Source organism: Eucyclogobius newberryi, unplaced genomic scaffold, assembly GCF_026437365.1.
Source record: "Eucyclogobius newberryi isolate DKJ021-1_F unplaced genomic scaffold, fEucNew1.0.hap1 SCAF_9, whole genome shotgun sequence".
Taxonomy (NCBI): Eukaryota; Metazoa; Chordata; class Actinopteri; order Gobiiformes; family Gobiidae; genus Eucyclogobius; species Eucyclogobius newberryi.
The window spans coordinates 36,730,082-36,749,250 of record NW_027316532.1 but is presented as its reverse complement, the minus strand read 5'-3'; the positions used below and the strand labels follow the sequence as shown (position 1 = coordinate 36,749,250).

Sequence of the window (19,169 nt, the reverse complement as noted above, 5' to 3'; positions counted from 1 at the left end):
AATACAATTATATTAAAGTGTGATGCTGTGAATTCGTTGGGTCAGACTTGTTGGCCCAGATTGGACAGTAAAAGCACATTCTCTGCACAAACCTGGTGATCTCTCGGCCCTCTGTGCTCACGAGGTACTGGACCATCCACTGACACGCCTCGCAGCTCTTGGACAGCAGAACCTCCACCGTCGCCATCCACTCCTCTGTGTCCACCCTGCAGGGACAAGAGGGACAACAGGGGCAATTTAAGACTCATGTGGCCAAAAGAGTAGCCAAGTGTGTACTCAAGAGTAACATTACTCTGATATAATGTGCCCAATATTCCTCCTTTTATTACACCTACTGACGAAGCAGTCGCACCTTGTCCTCTCCTTTGATTTACAAAATATGAGAATTATTGTGTACTGAAAGGTTCAATATTTTGTGGCTCTGTGGCATAGAGACCATAGTTCTTAAAGGAACAATTTTGATGCCCCACTCCTCAAGACGATTTTTACCAAATTTAAGATTGGTTGCCCAAGTCTGTAGAAGTATGAAGTGTTCAAATTTAAGAGATTTGGGGATTTTCCCATTGGAATAACATGGGAGGTTTCTATCATCACTACGGCTACGCCGTAATAAATATGACATCGGTCTAATGGACTTCTTTCATAGAGACACCAAAATGGAATTTTGTATCAAATTTTATAAAAGCCAAAACATTTTGCTCCACACATAACATTTCAAACTCTGTAGAGGGCGCCAAAGCCAAATTCAATTATTTCCAAGTTGGTTTCCAATTTTTCAAGTTGCTTCTGATCAAAGAGTTTAAAAACTGTTTTAAATTTGATGCAATTATGTGCAAATGGCAGCAAACTCAAAATTTGGGAAATTGACAATGAGAATGAGGGAAAAGTCCCACTATAGTCTCGTTATACAGTAGAATAATTTGTGTAAAATGCCCAATGTTCATGTGACTAACAAGTCAACGATGCACCGATTCCGAAAACTGCTTTATAGTCTGTGTAGAACTTATTTATTTTTTCTCAAGGTCGGCAGCCGTGTTAACTATTACAACCGGAAGAAGGAATACATCATATGGCGGCGCCCGGACGGGCTTCCGGATTAAGGTGAATTGCGTTCGTGGGCGTTTGGAAGTGGGCGAGCGTTTCACGCTCGATTTCGCGTGTCTCTTGCCAGCTTGTGGCCCTTTGCGGAAAGCACTTTGCGGCAGTCATCCCCATGTAAAGAGCTTTCTTTTGCACGGGCTTTGCCCGTTTACAACGATAATGTTAGATTTCCCCTCTACTAATTAGTATGCATGGGCCGTGCAGGAGTTGACGAGTCCGTTAGTGAGTGTTAGGAAGTGGGCGAGTGCTTCTAGATTTGCGCACATTCACAGTCTAACAGAACTAGTATGCCTCTCGCCAGCTTGTGACACTCGGTCGATATACAATTGGAAAATAAGGGAGTGGCATAAAAAAGAATTAAAGTACAGGTATATTAAGTCCAAAATGTTTTGTCCATTGTTTTATTATTATTATTTTATTTGTCCGTTTGTTTGTTTTTTAATTTCATTCAGGCTATAATTTTCATTAATTTGATATATTTCTTTATTATAATAATTTTTTTTTTATAATTCTGTTCAAAGGCTTTTCTGGTTGAGATTAAAATGGCCACTCGCCTTTTAAGTTGCCCCTATATGAGGAAGAGTAGTTTATTATAACCAGTTCAAATGGGATTCTTGTAGGCATCTAATATCCATTTTCTCTTTTCCCATCTTTGCTAGCATCCTTGACCGCTTCATTGGGCTCAATATGCCATTAACGTTGAAGGATGCTATTCTTACGTTTTCAGATCCCACTCTGAAATATTAAGTAAAAAGCAGTGACCCAAATAATACAAATGGTATCTGAAGGTGGAATTTAACATTGTCAGAGTTTAAGTTTGTCACTTACTCACTCACAGTGGGAAAAGTAACCACAACTTTCACTCCAGTCAAGAGTACTGCTACTTCACACTCAATATTACTCATGAAAAACTAAAAGTACCGTGAGTCTGTGGTGTTCTTCAAAAGTGATGTCCAACAATATTCTGACCTCGAGTTAATTGTCAGATACAGTGCATTTTACTCACTCAAAATAAACCATCAAAACTAATCGCACGTATTTGAATTATATCATCCAAACTCAATGTAGATCTGTGCATTCACATGTAGATGGTTCCAGTCTGGGTCTTAACAACGTTCTCGGCCAAACGCCTTTTTACATTTCGGTCTTAATCTGTTCAAGTTGTGGTTGAGAGCCAATAATGCCGTAAATACAAAAGCTTCATACCGCAGTTTCTTTTTAGTGTGTAGAAAGGTGTGGAAGAGGAAGTTCACAGACAGCTGCAGACTCTCTTTGGCCATTGCCTGGTAGTCCGCGTGCTTCAGCTTTGTCTGCAAAAAAAACATGGACATTTTTAGCCCTGCGCAAATCATTACACGTAATAATAAATGTACAAATGACATACAGCATTGACGGACGCCAGGGAGAGGGTGAAGTTGAAGTAGTCGCTGTTGTAGACGTCTCTGTTCCTCATGAACCTTAAATTCTCGTCCCTCACCATCTGCCGCACACAAAGACGTTGCTTTGAGTACATCTGAGGTTCGAGTAGCGCGCGGGTATTAAAGCTTAAAAACAGAGCAGTTTTACCTGGTAGATACTGGCCGGCATCTTCTCCACAAACAGGCCCTTCTTCTCTCCTTTCCGGACGAGGCGGGTGAGGAGAGTGAGGCGGTCGTTGTTGGCTCTGGGGGGACGAGGGGAGGACTGGGGTGAGACATCGGGGGAAGACGGGGCAGACCTGGAAGCACATTGTCATAATAGGTGGGGCTCTGGGCTGGTTTTTTTGAAGATGCTAATGACAATGTGAGAAGGGAATGAAGCTTTAGTGGCTCTATGATTATGGATGTTTCTGCTAAAAATGCTAACGACAATCACTGGAGAGAAAAAGAAGAAGAGCTCTGGGGCTAGAAAATATACCGTATCACATTGGGACTTTAAGGTAAAAAGAACGTACATTAAAACATTTATTCATCCAGGAGTGATTACATTAGAAAGTCTGAAACGTCTTGATTTTCAAAACATTTTCCAGATTTCTACTTTTGAAGCTTTTCTAGTCAACAACATAAGATACGATAAGATATTCCTTTATTGTCCCACATGGGGAAATTTCATTGGTGCAAGAGGTAGATACAGAAGAAAAGAACAGATCACTTATAGGAAGTCTGAAAAACACTCTCAGTAGAAGATCTCCTATAAACAAAAACAAACTCCCATAGACAAAACCTCCCATTACCCAACAAGGGATGGAAGGGAAAAATAATAAAGATAAAAATAAATAAATACATAAATACCATTGCATGTGAGCACGACAGTAATTGCACATGAATATGTGTCATGACAGCACATAGATTGCACATGAATTTCACAGTAATTGCACATGAATCACAACAGTAATTGCACATATGACAGAATTGCACATGGTTAGGTCAGTATTGCCAGTGTTCAGGACTAACAGTGTTTGTTATAAAGTCTGACAGCAGCAGAAGGAAAGACCTGCGAAACCTTTCCTTCACACAGCGAGGATGGATCAGTCTCTCACTGAAGCTGCTCTCCAGAGCGGACAGAGTGTCCTGCAGGGGGCGACACTCATGGTCAAGCATAGATATGAATCTAGCCAGGACCCTTCTGTCCCCCACCTCCTGCACCGAGTCCAGAGCGCAGCCCAGTACGGAGCTGGACTTCTTGATGACTCTGTCCAGCTTCTTCCTCTCCCTCTCTGTGATGCTGCTGCTCCAGCAGGCCACACCGTACAGGAGCTGATGCCACCACAGAGTCGTAGAAGGTCTCCAGGAGTGGCCCTGTCACTCCAAAAGACCCGAGTCTCCACTCTCTCAATGTCCCTTCCCTGGATGTTCACTGGTGAGGGGGCAGTGGGGCGGCGTCTGCGGAAGTCCACCACCATCTCCTTGGTCTTCCCCGCGTTGATGAGGAGGTGGTTCCGCTGACACTAGTCCACAAAGTCCTGCTCCAGTCCTCTGTCCTCCACATCATTGTCGTCCGTGATGAGTCCGATGATGGCAGAGTCATCAGAGAACTTCTGCAGGACACAGCTGTCCGTGTCATGTCTGAAGTCTGCAGTGTAAAGGGTGAAGAGAAAGGGCGCGTGGACAGTGCCCTGGGGCGCCCCCACACTGCAGGTCCGAGTGTCAGACACACAGTTCCGGGCTCTCACAAACTGGGGTCGGTCTGTGAGGTAGTCCAGGATCCACTCTGCCAGGTCATACTCCACACCAGCCGTCTCCAGCTTGTCCCTCAGGAGCAGCGGCTGGATGGTGTTGAAGGCGCTGGAGAGATCGAAGAACAGAATCCTCACAGAGCTGCCAGGCTTTTCCTGTGAGAGAGAGAGCGGTGCAGCAGGGATTACGGCGTCCTCCACTCCGATGCCAGGCCGATATGCAAACTGCAGCGGGTCCATGGCTGAGCTCACGGTGGAGCGGAGGTGGTCCAGGACTAGCCGCTCCAGTGTCTTCATCAGGTGGGACGTGAGAGCCACCGGCCTGAAGCTGTTGAGGTCTTTGGCGCGCGGTATCTTAGGCACAGGTACCAGACTGGAGGTCTTCAGACCTGTGGTACCACCCTCAGCTTCAGGCTCATGTTGAAGACATGCTCCATAACTCCACACAGTTCATCTGCGCAGGACTTAAGGAGCCTGGGGCTGATGCCGTCAGGTCCTGCTGCCTTCCTCACTTTAATCCTCTTCAGCTCACTCCTCACCTGTGCTGCTGTGACAGTCAGTGGTTGGCAGGGGGACTGTGTGCTGGGGGGATGGGTGAGTCCAGGCGAAGTGGGGAGCTGATGGTCCGGGGCAGATAAGCGAAGAGGAACAGATGCAGGGCATTGTCCAGCTGTGGAAGAGGGAGCATGCAGCTGTGCGGGGGGAGGGGCGGGTGACCGATCAAATCTCAAAAAGTGAGCATTTAAATCATTCACCCACTGTAGATCCCCCTCTGCGTATTTCTAGTCTGTATAATTCCAAAGACAAACCAACATTTACAACCTTAAATAGCTTACAATGGCTATTGTAACTTGTAAACTGATGTCCTTAAACCCTTCTATACGATGGATCGCTCCTGGACGAATGAGGGATTAAACGTATAACATCTACACAATGTGGACTCACAGTGACAGGTCCTCCGCCTCCTGTCTCATGATGCTGACTCTGCTCTTCTTTGGCAGCACCGGTGAGTTCTGGTCACTGATTTTCTGATAAAACAACATGTAGGCGTTCCAGTAGCGCCGCCGCACATCCGGGTACGGGTTGGCTGCACACACACGACAACAGTGTCCAAATGAGAACGCCTAAAACATGGAAATTGTTGAGAGATGCGTTGATTTACTCACACTGGTCGTAAACTTTAGGTCTGTACTCTCCTCCAAAGCACTCGTACTCCAGAGACTCGTCGTTCATGTCAAACTCCTCCACCACGTTGTCGTTGAACTTGTACCAGCGTCCACGAGCACCGCCACTGAAAGGCAAATCATATACTTATTCAGGAAAATGTAATAAAATAAATATATACAAATAATCAAAAGTGATGCTGATAAGGAAGAGAGAAAACAATGGGAAAACAATGTTAATTCCAATAAAATGAGAGACACTATTATGAAACTATAAACTTTTAGGAAGTACTGACAAAATGTTATGCTTCTACTTTACTAAGGAAAAAAGTCGTACGGTACTATAAGCTGTAAGATTATTTTGTGAATGTTATAGGGCTGCACAATTTGGGAAAAAAGTCAATAAATGTCATCACAATTAGCTTTGCAATTGAATCGATTCTGTTCAGAGTGCACATTGTAAACAACTCCAGCAGCATAAACATTAGAAAAATAAATAAAATATGATCGAATAAATTAAATCAAGAATCTTAAGCAGAAGATATCCTGTCATTTTAAACTAATTGCAGTCTTTGAGAAGCATCCCAGAAATGCTGTTACTTTTAAAGTTTGGTTTTCATTGAAAGAAAAAAGCAAAATCACAATTACAGTGTCAATCACAGCTGGACCTGGTTCGCCGTTTTCATCAAATACTGAGAATACAAGATCATGAGCTATTTTATGTTAATAGTGAACTGCTTTTAATCCCAGCATCTACTAACTCAAAGTGAGAAGCTATTCACATTGTTTACATTCAATAGCTCATTGTTCCGCTCTCTAAGTGGCATCCAGTGATTTGTGGTATTCAGGGCAGAACTATATGGACCTCCTCGGGGCAAATGTGGCAGGAGCAGATTGCGTGTGTGGGCTTCTGGATCAGCCTGTACGGTAAACGTCTCCAGATGTTTGGCTCGACAAGGGGAACACGCCGAGCAGGGGAGAGTAACAGAGTAAAGTAGTGGAGTTGTTCTCCTCACCGTCTGTCTTTTATAAACGAGTAGTAGTGGCCGGCGTGCGCTTGACCGCTGTGTACCACGACACCCACAAGTTCGTAGTTCTCGGAGATGGTGACTTTTTTCCGCGGCGAGCTCCCGGACGCCATGTCCCCTTTGCCGTCTCCTCCTTCCCCGCTGCAGTCCTGCCGCGCCATCCCAGAGACGGTGTACGGCTCCATGTTTAGCACCCAAGGGAACTGGCACAAACAACACAAAGGTCTAGTCTGAGCAGTGCAATTTATTACATTTTCTTATATTTGGAGATAGTCAGACGTTTCGCAACAGAACACAACAAACGTCCCATTTATCCATTCTATTTCTATACAAAATGATGCGTTTGATGCTTCAACAGGTTTCAATGTGAACAGTGGAAATATACTGGATTATTTTCACTTGTTATGACGTTACAACAAACACTGCTAGCCCTGAACATGTGCAATACTGATTTAACCATGTGCAATACTGTCATATTCATGTGCAACTACTGTCGTACTCACAAGCAATTAAGGCCATATTCATGTGTCATACAACTGATGTAAATAAGAGTGTTCTATTTTGTTTTTATTCTGTTTACTTACTATTAGTACCACCTAGTCTTGTGCTAGCTATTTTTACTTTATTTTATTTTATTCTATTATTATTTTCATATTTTTATTTATCTATTTTATTTCCCCCCCTCCATTCCCTATTAAGATAGGAGAGGAGTTAATTGTCAATAAGAGTTTTTTGTTTTGTTCATAAGAGTTCTATTAAGAGTGTGTTTTTTGTCCTTTCCTCCTGTATTTACTGCGTTGTAACAATGAAATTTCCCCTTGTGCGGATATTAAAGGATTATCTTATCTTATCTTACTTCTAAATGTTACACAATAAAAATCATTACCTTGATCTGTTCATCGTATTTGATGGAGCGACCACTCTCCCAGTCAAAGCCGAAGCGCATCAGGTGAATGCAGAGGACGCTGGGTAAGGATTTAATGCAGGTCCTCTTCACTGTGGTTCTCTGGGTAAAAAAATAAAGAAGTTAAAAACGAGAATGAATAATAATGTTAGTCAAATGCGAGTCGCACCGTGAAGCTTCCACAAACCTTCTCTTTGCATTTCTCACAATAGTACGCGTTGCTGCCCTCTAGCACCTCTCCTCGCACAAACTGGTCCAAAGAGATTTCTAAACTTTGACAAGACGTGACCCCGAGATTAAGTGCCATGAATGTTTCTTCACGCTCGTACCTGTCGAATAAATAAAGAAATTGTCAAGCTAATTTAACGAGAACAACAACAAAAAAGAAAACAGTTTAAAAGCATTTGTCTCACCGATGTGGGCAGTCTTTGCAAATCTTTTGGTCGGAGAAGATTCCCTGAAATGTGTTTTTGAAAATCTGCTCTCGGCCCATTTTCTAAAAACAAAAACAAAAAATGACCAAATGATTTAACTGTAAAAAATAGCCAAAAAAACCAAACAAACATTGAGTTAAGAGTCGTACCTTGAGATGCTCATCAAGCTGGTCCACGAGGCTGGTGAAAAACTCATACGCATCTTGCTGCTCTCGCACATACAACTCCTTGTTCCACATTTTGAATATCTACAAGAAAAGGGGTTAAGGTGATAAAATATCTAATAATTGCTGATATGCATCTATGAGAAACTGCTTGAATGGGGCGTTTTATAATACCTTCCAAAAGTTCTCAGGGATGTAGTATTGCAGTTTGCTTTCCATCAAGTGACCAAACAGAGACTGAACCTGGTAGAAGACGCTTTCCTCCGGCTGGTCTGTGTCATCCTCGATGGATAGAAAAACCTGTGCATAGAAAGAAAACCTGATGCTCACAGAGTGCCCACACGCAGGTTACTTTGTCTTGAAATAATACGCCAAATCTTTATCTTCATCTTCGATCACATTTCACTTTATTGCCATTTGCAGTCGTCTCTACTGCCAGATAAATATAGTTATATCTTAACGTCGTCACAGTGTTTGTTTTGTTGAATTTAGAGCTAAAAGTGAGGTCTTTTGTTATTCTTAATACGTGTATGTTAAGGCCTACACGTGATGTAACGCACCTCTGGAAGGCCCGGCTGCATGTAGAGCTGCTGAAACACCGCGTTCATGTAACACGTCGCTCCGCCATTTTTCAGCCCAACAAATCCTGAGACAGAGCGGCTCTCGACAGGAGGAAGATACTGGAATAAGAAGTATACATTAGGTTTACCCCATTAAAACATCCACAAAGACAATGTGCGTCTTACATCAAATTCCTTGCTGAGGGAAGGGTCCAACTGGTGATGCATTGACAGTAACTCTTTGGTGATGAGTTTGAGGTTTGGGAGTGAACTGTCCGCGAGCATCACCAGAACCTCGTACGCGGCCAGTCTGCTGCTGGCCGTGTTACACCTGGACAAACACAAGCACATCAATTCAATAACAATGTATATTTGACTTTAAAGAATGGACCATGAAAGAGTGTGTACTTGGGGTGGAAGTCATGGCTTGGAGCAGGAGACTGCATCGAGTTTGAACTGTTGATGATGATGCGTGAAGCCCGAAACAGGAAGTCGTCCAATAACTGCTGGATCAAAGATGGACCTGAAAAGAAAAGTGCACGTTAGGTTTTTACTAAGCGTTTAAGCATCTAAATGTGACAGGTTTTCTCATTTTTACTTTATTTGGTGAATTTATAGCTGTTGTACATATTATAGTTTTACACAAATCGCGCAACTATTTGTGGAGAAAAATCTCTGGAAAATGACAGGAAGTGACATCGCACGAGCGCTACTCGAGAAACAACATTTTTGACTCTCTAAACATTAATTCAACAAAATAAAGGTGCTCTCATTTATTTTCATTTGTCAAAGAAAAAAAAAGTGACATTAGATGAGTGTTTGCTGGGCTTTCTAAATTTCTAGTGTGATGTCATCAATTACAAACAGAAGTGAAATTATAAACCTAAAAAATTTGCTATTCTGTGATGGCATTTCTATGATCTTTCGCAAAATTTGAAATATATTTATCTTAACTGCATTTTAGTTCAATGAGTCGCCCCAACCTGTCAGGCACTTTAATTACAATAGAAAATTGACAATTGGACTTAATTGAAATGACAAATTTGACAAACTTTGAACTAGATGGGACATTTATGTTGGACACCTTCTTTGGATGTCTTTTGTTTGCCTGCATTTCCTTTGCTTTCTCTCTGTGCGCTGTTCTGGTTTTCAATTTTCATTTTTTGTTCTGTGTATATATATTTCAAAACTGAAAAAAATATATATAAATAAATAGGACTTAATCAATAAAGGCCTTGACCACCACAGGTGCTCCCTCCTCTACAGTTTTCAATCTACTGCACTAAATCAAAGCAGAATATAAAATCCACTTCCACAGACACATACCCAGATGTTCCTTCTCGGTGCCACAGAGCGACAGAAGGGTCTTAATGAGCCGAAGGTGTCCGGCCAAAAGGACGTTGTCTGCTTCACTCGTCTCCATCTCTGAGCTCCAACTCGGCTCAAAGTTGTCCAACCACGAGATCTCGTCCTCCAACATGGTGGCCGCGCTCAGTTTAATCACGTCCATCTCCGAAGCTGAAAGACAAAGTGAACATTTAGTCCTCCAAGCTGAAGTAATTAGATTCATGTTAATGAAAAAAAATACAAATAAAATAAAAGTCTGAAAAAGATGCACTGCAGAGAAAGTTAATGCTAGTCTTCTCACACTTGTGGGGTTTCATATTGAGAAAACGGATACCTCTGATGGATAAATTTGCTTCTTGCAACACATTTATTTAGCGTAGAGTTAAAAGTGAAAATGAGACCTAATCCGCTTACTTGTCAGGTCATCCAGAAGCTGGCACCTCAGGTCAAAGTACTCAGTGCACTGAGACAGCAATCTAAGAAGACCAACAAAATCAATACCAGGCCTTTGCTGCAGTTCCACTTTGACACTGTAGGGGGAGATACCTCTGGTTGACTCCTCTCATGATGGACGTGGGGCTCCAGAGTGGCAGCTGAGCCGTGAGGATCACAGTAAGCAGGAACAGATTTGGTTTCTGAACATCAGGGAAGGCCGAGGTGTCGGACTGGCTGAGAGTGTACAGCTGGTCACACGCCACACGGCGGATCTGAAATAAAGAGTATATCGAGCTCAGGCTCAGACTCAAGGAGGCACTTGGAGCTCTGTATTGAACCAGTGTAAGTGTAGCTTACCTCTCCACTGGGAGATCCCAGCAGAATATCAATAATGAAATCGCTGACAGCGGGAAGGTTGTAAAAGGAACCTGGACACAAAAAACAAAAGATTTTAGTAACATAATCTTAATGACTATATGCGACAGAATGGCACTAAGAATGGCACTAGCCGTTAAGAAAACATGTAAATGTGAATATCTCATCGTTTATCGTAAATCCATGAGGAGCTTGAGACTTACAGAGCTGCTGGCATCTCAGCTGCAAACAGGTCACCAGGAGGGATAAGGCCTCCCGGGCGATGATTCCATCTTTATTGGAAACACACTGCTGCCGGACACATATCCCAGCATGCAACGCTGTAGGTGCAGCCTCTCCTTCACTGCTGGAACTGCAGTTACTCCCTGCAAAGTCATTTTTGTTTTCATTCAAAACAATGGATCATATTACTACTTGAACTAGATACATTGAGTCTCTCTTGTCTCTTACCTGTGCTGCTCACTCTGGTGCGGACCCCCGTTGGCAGGAGACTGTGGGTTTCTCTGATTGGCTGTGGGCTACCGACCAGATCCAAACGCCCCGCTGCTGCTGCCCAGGTCAGGCGCATGAAGCAGGCCACAGTCGAGGTGAAGTCTGCTACCTCCATGGTCTAGAGCCCAGGTCCAAATATACATTGATGTTAATGAGAATTCTCATTTTAAACTGAAAACAAACCTCTGCTAATGTTGTATGAGTTTATGTATATGCACCTGGATAGCCACACGAGCAGCAGGGACGATCTCTTCCACTCTGATGGAGGAGCGCTCGGACAGGGACATCTGCCTGTAGGAGGACTTCTCTGGGGTGGCACACAGAGACAACTGCCTCCCACTGCGGCTGGCGTTTCTGAAAGGACGTGAAGACAAAGAATCTCCGTCCCGGATCACATCATCATCCAGGGCCGCGGGCATACTTTGGCCCACAAGGAGAAATCTGTAAATACAGACGAGTTATGACGATGTCGACAAACAACAGCAGGAGAATATTTAAACAATGCTGTATTGAACCTGGCCAGCTGAAGGCAGATGGAGTAAACCCCTTGTCTGGTCTCATAGTCCACTTCAGGTGGGATGGAGTCTCTCTGCATAACATTTACTACAAGACTAAACATAAAAACACCCACATGAATTACACACCAAGTATTATACATTCAATCTTTCGTAACAGTTATTCAAAACATGTTTTAACCTGAGGCCACTTGCTTTCAGAAAGTTTTCACAGAAAGATTTGCTGCTGGTTTTGGCCATCTCATCATCAGACGTGGGCATGAGCTTTGAACTCAAAACCTGCAACAGGGAAAATACAAAACAGATTATACTTCTTTCAGACTGTACGGTGTGGTTGGTGGTGAGTTACCTCCAGGTTGTAGAGAACTCTGAAGGTGGACATTCCAGGAGCCGAGGATCTAAAGAGGGACTCCAAAATGGACGCTGCGCTGGGTTGGTGCTGCTGTTTAGAGGTCATAGAAGGAGAACGAGACCCTGAGCCCTGACCGAGGGTGAACAGGGTTTTCTATAAGAAGAAAACGATTGAAACCAACAAATACAGCTAAAATAAAAAAACAAGAATATATTGAGGAGAAGTCAGTGTACCTGGTGGCTCCAGACACTGGATTCTTTGGGAACAAAATTGTCAAGTGCATCCTGAACTTCAGGATCAGTCGGGATGAGCAGCAAAAGCTTCCTGACACGAAGCGTAATCCTGATAAATCAAATCATTATTATTGTCACAATCTACATGAGGAGGGACAGCAACATGTTCTAAACTGAGATCCCATCCAGTCCGTTACCTTGGTTCATCCAAGTTTGCCAGTTGGTAAAGCATTTCAAACACATTACAGACCAATGCCATCACGATGCCTGGCAGGGATTTCTCCTGCACAATGAGAAGTACATTAACAAAGGAGTTTGACGCTTGCACAGAACTTATGCCAGAGCATTTAGCGGTCTCCCATTCACACCTGTTCTAAGGCGTAGGCGGAGTTGAAGACCGCAGAGCTGGAGCTGCTGGAGGCGGAGGCGGAGGACTCGGAGCTGCCGGAGGGAGTCCCCGTGCCTGAGCTCTTCACTGTCAGACTCTGCTCGTCACTGAAGCCCAGCTGGGACAGGAGCTTCTGGTCACGATTCATGGTCATCTACGAGAGGAGGAAGCAAATGGGGTGAACATGATGACACTCCTGCTGGTGCCAGAGTCAGGACTAAACATGGACCGGCCTCCTGCTGGTGCCAGAGTCAGGACTAAACATGGACCGGCCTCCTGCTGGTGCCAGAGTCAGGACTCAACATGGACCGGCCTCCTGCTGGTGCCAGAGTCAGGACTAAACATGGGGAATCTGCATTTCAGTTTTATGCAGCTAAAATCTGGAACATTCTTCCTGAAGATGTGAGACAGGTTCTACTCTGACAATGTTCAAATCTAAGCTAAAAACAGTTTTGTTTAGCTGCACATGTGACTGAAAAGGATTTTTCTTTGCACTCTTCTCTTTTAGGTCTTAAATGATTTACACGTTACCCTTTTTTATTTTATTTATTATTTTTACATTTTAAATACTAAAATATGTATCTGGGACTATTTTAAGGTTCAAATTAAAAGGTCTTTCTATAGAGAAATTCTCTACAATTCTAAAACTACTATTTAGATCAAATAAATATGGGAAGGAGTGTCTGGAATACCTGCCAATGTGGTCCGATCAATTTGGATTTGGCTAGGTGTTTGTTATTGTTATTTTTTATTAATAATTGCCTTTGAGACAAAAATATGCTGTAGTCAAGTCATAAAGGTTGGGATTCATGTTTCTGGCAGTTTCTTTATCCTCAGAAACATGATATTTTTCAACTGATTTACCGTAAAAAATCTTGTGTAAAATTGTGTTAATCATTCCTCTGTAAACATTAACTGATATTTGATCCTAAGTGAACGTTTAAATAAAAACATACCACACTGTCATTGGCAAAGATCTGGACATTATCCACTGGACAGCTCAAGTGCTCGGCGATCTTCCACCGGATATTTCCAATGGTCTCATTACTGTGGGTCTGAAGAACAAACAGTCAGTGTCGTCCTGTAACCCGAGGCAGAAGACTATTTCTTAAGGTTACCTCCAAGGAGAAAGTGTCTTTGGTTGACTCATAAGTGATGTGGAGAGTGACCGGGTGTCCATTGTACGACGCCCCGTGAGGTAGGATTGTGCGAGGAACTGAGTACATGTCCTACACCAAAAACATATAGAGAAAGATTAATGATTAAGATAGAAACTTGGAAATCTCAAGGTTTATTTGTTAAGGCAATTAACTAATACAATTGTTATTCAAAGTAAGGATGCAAGCATGTATGGTCAACAAAAATAGACATTATATATAAGTGATACAATATATACACCTCTATAGTGAGCACATAGCGTTCAGCCAATAGCAGCAGTCTTTCGATTATCACCAGCTTAGTAGATCTGGGGGAAAAAAGACAAAAACTTGTTTCAGATTTTAACTTCAAATGACATTTTACAAAGAGAATACCCTCACAAACACACGTCAAAAGTGAGTAACTCATTTCTTACCCAAACCCCAGTGTGTACCTGGAAGGAGATTGTACAGATGTGGCCACCGTCGGCATGGCAGTAGCCGTCAGCATCTTTGTTGCCCGAGTAACAGCATGAGTGAGTGTGGGACCCCCGAGAGCCGAACTAGCAGCCTGAAATACAAACAAAAGGATTTAAAACATAATTTTCAAAACATTTTACTCATCATTAAGAACTCTCACCTCAAGTCTCTTGTAACAATCAGCAATGAACTTCTTGTGCAAGGAAACAGAATCCTAAAGAAAAGAAAATCAACTTTAAAATGTTCATCAATTTGCGGTTCTCGTGTAAATAGAGATAAAGGATCCATACCTTCTTCATTTTAGGATTGAGGTTTGTGTAGCTGTATGTGATAATGAGTAGAATTGCTTCATTGGCGATTTCTTCATCTGGAGTCTCCATGGCGATGCGCCAGATAAAGTCCATGCCAGCCAGATCGAGGCGCTCCACACACTGTCATGAGGAAGACAGCAGGTCCACATGTGTTTGTCCACTTACATATAAGACCCAGTGACTTACCAGCTGCGTGCCCTGGCGCTTCAGACGATGGTCGCACAGGTTGACATTTTCAAAGAATGTCTTAAATAGATTAAAACCTTTGAGGGGAAAAAACACTTACATATTAACTCATTACTTTTTGTGTAATTGAAAATAATATGTAAGACTAAATTAAATATCTCACCATTCATGGTAATCTCATAAGGCTCAAGTTTGAGGATTTTCTCTTTGAAAAGCTGCTGCTGAACATCACTCTCCAGGTCGTGCTGTCCTTTGGTGAACCACTCGAAACACATCTGCACACATTACAGCTTATTGACAAAAAAACTAGGATTTTCAAACAATTTAATACAATTAGGAACATAATTTATGGATTTTTCAACATGTATGTAACAGTACATCAGTTATCATATTCCTGTTATGAATTACTTCTTTTTTCAACATGAATTCATTCACAGCCGCATGTACCTTGCTCTAAAGAACGGTGTTGAAACTAAAACTAGCGGATGAAGGAATCTCAAATGTAAAAAGGTGACATGGCCTTGCTGTGCACGTACCTCTCTGTCGAGCTCGCAGACGTCGGGTCCGGACACCAGACACTCCCAGAGCTCTTTTGCCCTGTTCCAGACCAGGTACAGACTGGCCTCCTGGAGGAAGAAGGCCAGGAATCGCAGGTGGCAGTCCAGATACTAAACAAAGAAACAGGCAGATGTATAATAAACAATGAGCATGTCTGAATATTGTGCCACATAAAACATGGTGTAATATAGAAGTACAGAGGGCGGTTTTGTAGCAAAGAAACAAAACCATAGTCAATTTAAACTTGGTAGACAAGTACTATATTAGTGCTAATCATATTTGTGAGCCATTATGTTGCGTCTGTGCTGTACTGTATATAGTGTAGTGACTGTTGACTGGCTTTGAGTAACTGTTGCTTAAATGTTTTCTTGTTAGGCAAACTTTAACGTCCGTTCACAGACAAAAACTAGGCTAAATCTGGTATATTTACAAATGTTTTCATTCATTTGCAGTATCAGTGAAAAATACAAACAATTAAAACATTCCTGGCAGAGGAGCACAGGAAATACAGGAATATTTGTAAGTCCAAACCTCTTGATAGGTGTATCGTCCATCCACCATGGTCGACCCCGAGAGCCCCATGTTTCCTGCAGCAGAAGCGGCGAGACGGTGGCAGCAAACCAGAGACCCTGTGATCAACTTTACTATCTCAAAGTTCTTCTTCAAGTCCTGAATTATGCTCTACAGAGAGACAGAGAATCGCTGTATAAAACATGATCTGGTAAGACAATAGCACATCTATGGGTAATCTCACATTATAGTAGAAATAATAGCCTTCTTATTTTCTAAAATGGAAGAGCCTCAGAATGGAATCATTGTTGTAAGACAAAACCACTGTTCAATAACAGCACTTTCTTAATGTTGCATTGAAATAGAGCCGAGTAACAGCTTGTTTACTTTAAACTGCTCCAAATCAATGCACTTTACAAAAACATAACATTTGATACAGTGTAGATGTATTAGGAATGTGTAATATTGCTAATATTGTTACTACACCAGAGCTTCTCAAACTTTTTCTGGCGTGTCCCTCTTGGGAAATAAAAAATGTATCCACGCCCCCACAGCCTCGAGAAATTAAGCATAATAAAATAAAATACAAATTTCAACAATAAAATCACACCTCAGCCTGAAATGACTAGTAGTAATTAGCATTTAAATTGTCATTCACAGAATGTGACCGTTTCATGGCCAAACCAAATAAAGACTGCAGACAGGGCAGGGCGGTCACCTGTCAGGTGCAGAACTGGCCCTGGTCACTGTGGATCACTTTTACCACTGAGGGTCCAGTGCAGACTCTGGTGCTGCACTTATGTTACACATTTTACACGAAAAGCATGGGATCAAAGCGAAAGGAAAAGAATGCACAGTCTCTTCTCATATTTTTCTGATATGTAAACGCCAAATGTGCTCCTCCAAAAGAGGAGCAAGTTTAAAAGTTAGACTCAAAAAGGGACGAGCACAAAGGGAACCAGGACAGAAGCACAGAGGTGGGACAGAGGAGGGACAGAGGTGGGACAGAGGTGGGACAGAGCACATATAGAAGCCGTGACCTGTTCTAAACTTGTGTGAGGGGCACGTTCCACACTTTGAGAAGCTCTGTCCTATGAGATGGTCTTACTTTGTCTTGCTTCTGATAGGTCTGCTTGATGAAGGAGCGAGTGATTTCATGCAGCTGTCGGAGAGCAGGGACGACCCAAATGGCCTGTGGACTGCTCTGTGAGGCCTACAAACACATCATGAGAAGTTACTTTGATTCAGAACAAACAAACAAGACATAACGGACAACAGGACCAACAACATCAGGACCATGGACATAAAACACGGCAAAGGACATTTGCCATCTCCAAATGAATATAATTAAATCAATATTGAGTGCATGTCCATGGCTCTGATAATATTAGTTGTTGAAAGAGCAAACAATACAGCACAACCACCAAGCCGACAATTCTTTGAAGAGAGAATCACATTTAATTGAACGGTAAACCACCTGAGCTAGGATGAACACCACTGTGCAATCAAAAATGCTGCAGCCCAAATTGTGAAGAAAGCAAACAATTAAAACACGCCATTAGCTTAGTGTTAAGAGTCCATCTAAGTTCCAAGTCATCCCCGCTTGGTCAAGCCCTCCTCCACAGCTGATTTGCAGAAGCAGCAGGATTGGTGTGAAAGATTGTACCAGTAAGAGTGTAGTAGTAATATTTGTTTCTTGTCTTACTTTGACCAAAAGGTTGGGCTTCTTCTTGCCCCAAGTGCCAGTAAGAAATGAGGTCTGAGTCTCACTGCTTTTACCGTCCTCCTGAGTTTGTGTCTAAAAACATATATTTCACTTAATGGCCAAAATGTTGAGGTGTGATATTTACCTAAAGGAGACATATTATGCAAACGTCACTTTTAAGAGCTTTTAATCATGTTTTTATCCATCTACTAATGTATATATTTAGAGCGATTTATGTCTGTTTGAGTAATATTTATTCTCCTAAGCAAAAATTCATGAATAGGGGCAGACAGGAAATGCTTGTTTTATTAAGTTGTTTTAAATCAATATTGCAATTTAAAAAGTATAAAATATTGAATTAGGATCCACGAATGTCATAGATGCAATTATATAGCAGACAAAAGCATAATATGTCTTCTTTAATGTTTTGGATACACTTAACAAATCTAATCCATAAAAACAATGATGGATCAAACATATAAAGCACTTTTCAAATGCTTTTCTTTCTCATCAAGCACTTTATTATCGGTGGTAAACATGAAAGCTACTTTTTGTAGTTACAGCTGCCCCGGGGCAGGCAGAGAGACACTGCAGCCATTTCACACCAGCAGCATCTCCGAGCACGACAAACACAAATCACACATTAGACTGTCTTACAGACGCTGGAGACAAGGCGGGTGATGTGTCTTGCCAGGGAAAGAACAGCAGAATAAACTGGGAAGAGCAAGGACCAAACCAACAACCGGTTCAAACTTCAGAGCGAATATTTAATGTTTAGCCCAAAGTGCGACATCCCAGTTCATGCATTTATTCAACTTTAAAGCTGGTTTATGGAGAAATGAGCAGGTGATGGTGATGATCCTGTGCATTCCTCTCTCAGCAGACAAACAGTGTGCCTCCCTGCAGCGCTGCGTTTCAGGGAATGTCAGAGAACCTCCTGTGTCTGCCGCAGTGAGGTAATGTGAGCTCTCTATGGTATGGGCCTGTTCACGTGGACTCGCTCTAAAACTCCAGCACACACTGCAACTAAATGAGGGAACGATAAACGAGAACTAAAATTCATAAGCGAAAATGAAACTTGGGTTAAGAATGCAGAAGACTAACTTTGCTTTTGAGTTTCCCTTTAAAGTGGCACCAATAAATCAGATGAAGAATTCTGTAACCATATCCTCAGCACCTCCTTCTTTCTCAGCAACTACTTCATTTTCTCTTTCACCACTTCAATCAATCTCCTCTTATTGTAGGTCAAACGTCACCTTCCTTAAACCAATACATTCCCTTCTTCTATAAATGTCCAGGTCATTTCTCTCGCACACAAACCCAAAGCTTTCCCGCCTAATGCTTATACTAAAAGTGTTACGCTCAATACATAATATAGTTTGTTCTGCATTGTATTGATTTAGTCTTACCTTTTTAATATCCTCAATACATTTGATGATGTAACTACGCTTCACGGTTTCCTTGACAGCGTAGGCGTCGCTCAGAATCCCCAGGTGCTCCTCTAAGGCCTGCTGAACCAGACTGGTGGGTAAGCTGGGGAGGTGAGCCAGCTCCCACAGCACCTCCAACACCTGCACAGGAACAGCGTCCATCACAGTGAACAAAACGAGAGCGTTCACTATATTCATGTTATGTACA

The 19,169-nt window shown here is 42.4% G+C and overlaps 1 protein-coding gene across 3 annotated transcripts in view; it reads right to left on the bottom strand.

Annotated features, from left to right (window-relative positions):
- usp24 (ubiquitin specific peptidase 24) overlaps window positions 1-19,169 on the bottom strand; it is a 37,891-nt gene that overhangs the window by 9,512 nt on the left and 9,210 nt on the right. The window contains exons 15-55 of one of the 3 annotated variants that reach the window (XM_072439134.1): window positions 18,941-19,102; window positions 17,532-17,624; window positions 16,935-17,039; window positions 15,848-15,997; window positions 15,295-15,426; window positions 14,922-15,033; window positions 14,759-14,835; window positions 14,552-14,692; window positions 14,422-14,475; window positions 14,219-14,352; window positions 14,044-14,110; window positions 13,764-13,874; window positions 13,602-13,700; window positions 12,626-12,799; window positions 12,455-12,540; window positions 12,258-12,366; window positions 12,022-12,177; window positions 11,854-11,951; window positions 11,673-11,768; window positions 11,376-11,598; window positions 11,116-11,275; window positions 10,869-11,030; window positions 10,648-10,718; window positions 10,402-10,562; window positions 10,270-10,331; window positions 9,835-10,026; window positions 8,917-9,031; window positions 8,695-8,839; window positions 8,509-8,628; window positions 8,123-8,248; window positions 7,934-8,032; window positions 7,764-7,846; window positions 7,538-7,679; window positions 7,333-7,452; window positions 6,435-6,649; window positions 5,422-5,546; window positions 5,201-5,342; window positions 2,668-2,818; window positions 2,486-2,581; window positions 2,308-2,411; window positions 93-206 (exon numbers count right to left, since the gene is read on the bottom strand). In XM_072439134.1, the coding sequence (XP_072295235.1) occupies window positions 93-206; window positions 2,308-2,411; window positions 2,486-2,581; window positions 2,668-2,818; window positions 5,201-5,342; window positions 5,422-5,546; window positions 6,435-6,649; window positions 7,333-7,452; window positions 7,538-7,679; window positions 7,764-7,846; window positions 7,934-8,032; window positions 8,123-8,248; window positions 8,509-8,628; window positions 8,695-8,839; window positions 8,917-9,031; window positions 9,835-10,026; window positions 10,270-10,331; window positions 10,402-10,562; window positions 10,648-10,718; window positions 10,869-11,030; window positions 11,116-11,275; window positions 11,376-11,598; window positions 11,673-11,768; window positions 11,854-11,951; window positions 12,022-12,177; window positions 12,258-12,366; window positions 12,455-12,540; window positions 12,626-12,799; window positions 13,602-13,700; window positions 13,764-13,874; window positions 14,044-14,110; window positions 14,219-14,352; window positions 14,422-14,475; window positions 14,552-14,692; window positions 14,759-14,835; window positions 14,922-15,033; window positions 15,295-15,426; window positions 15,848-15,997; window positions 16,935-17,039; window positions 17,532-17,624; window positions 18,941-19,102 (5,084 nt within the window). The remainder of the gene's footprint in view (window positions 1-92; window positions 207-2,307; window positions 2,412-2,485; window positions 2,582-2,667; window positions 2,819-5,200; window positions 5,343-5,421; window positions 5,547-6,434; window positions 6,650-7,332; window positions 7,453-7,537; window positions 7,680-7,763; window positions 7,847-7,933; window positions 8,033-8,122; window positions 8,249-8,508; window positions 8,629-8,694; window positions 8,840-8,916; window positions 9,032-9,834; window positions 10,027-10,269; window positions 10,332-10,401; window positions 10,563-10,647; window positions 10,719-10,868; window positions 11,031-11,115; window positions 11,276-11,375; window positions 11,599-11,672; window positions 11,769-11,853; window positions 11,952-12,021; window positions 12,178-12,257; window positions 12,367-12,454; window positions 12,541-12,625; window positions 12,800-13,601; window positions 13,701-13,763; window positions 13,875-14,043; window positions 14,111-14,218; window positions 14,353-14,421; window positions 14,476-14,551; window positions 14,693-14,758; window positions 14,836-14,921; window positions 15,034-15,294; window positions 15,427-15,847; window positions 15,998-16,934; window positions 17,040-17,531; window positions 17,625-18,940; window positions 19,103-19,169) is intronic. The other 2 variants (XM_072439135.1, XM_072439136.1) reach the window with 2 other exon arrangements.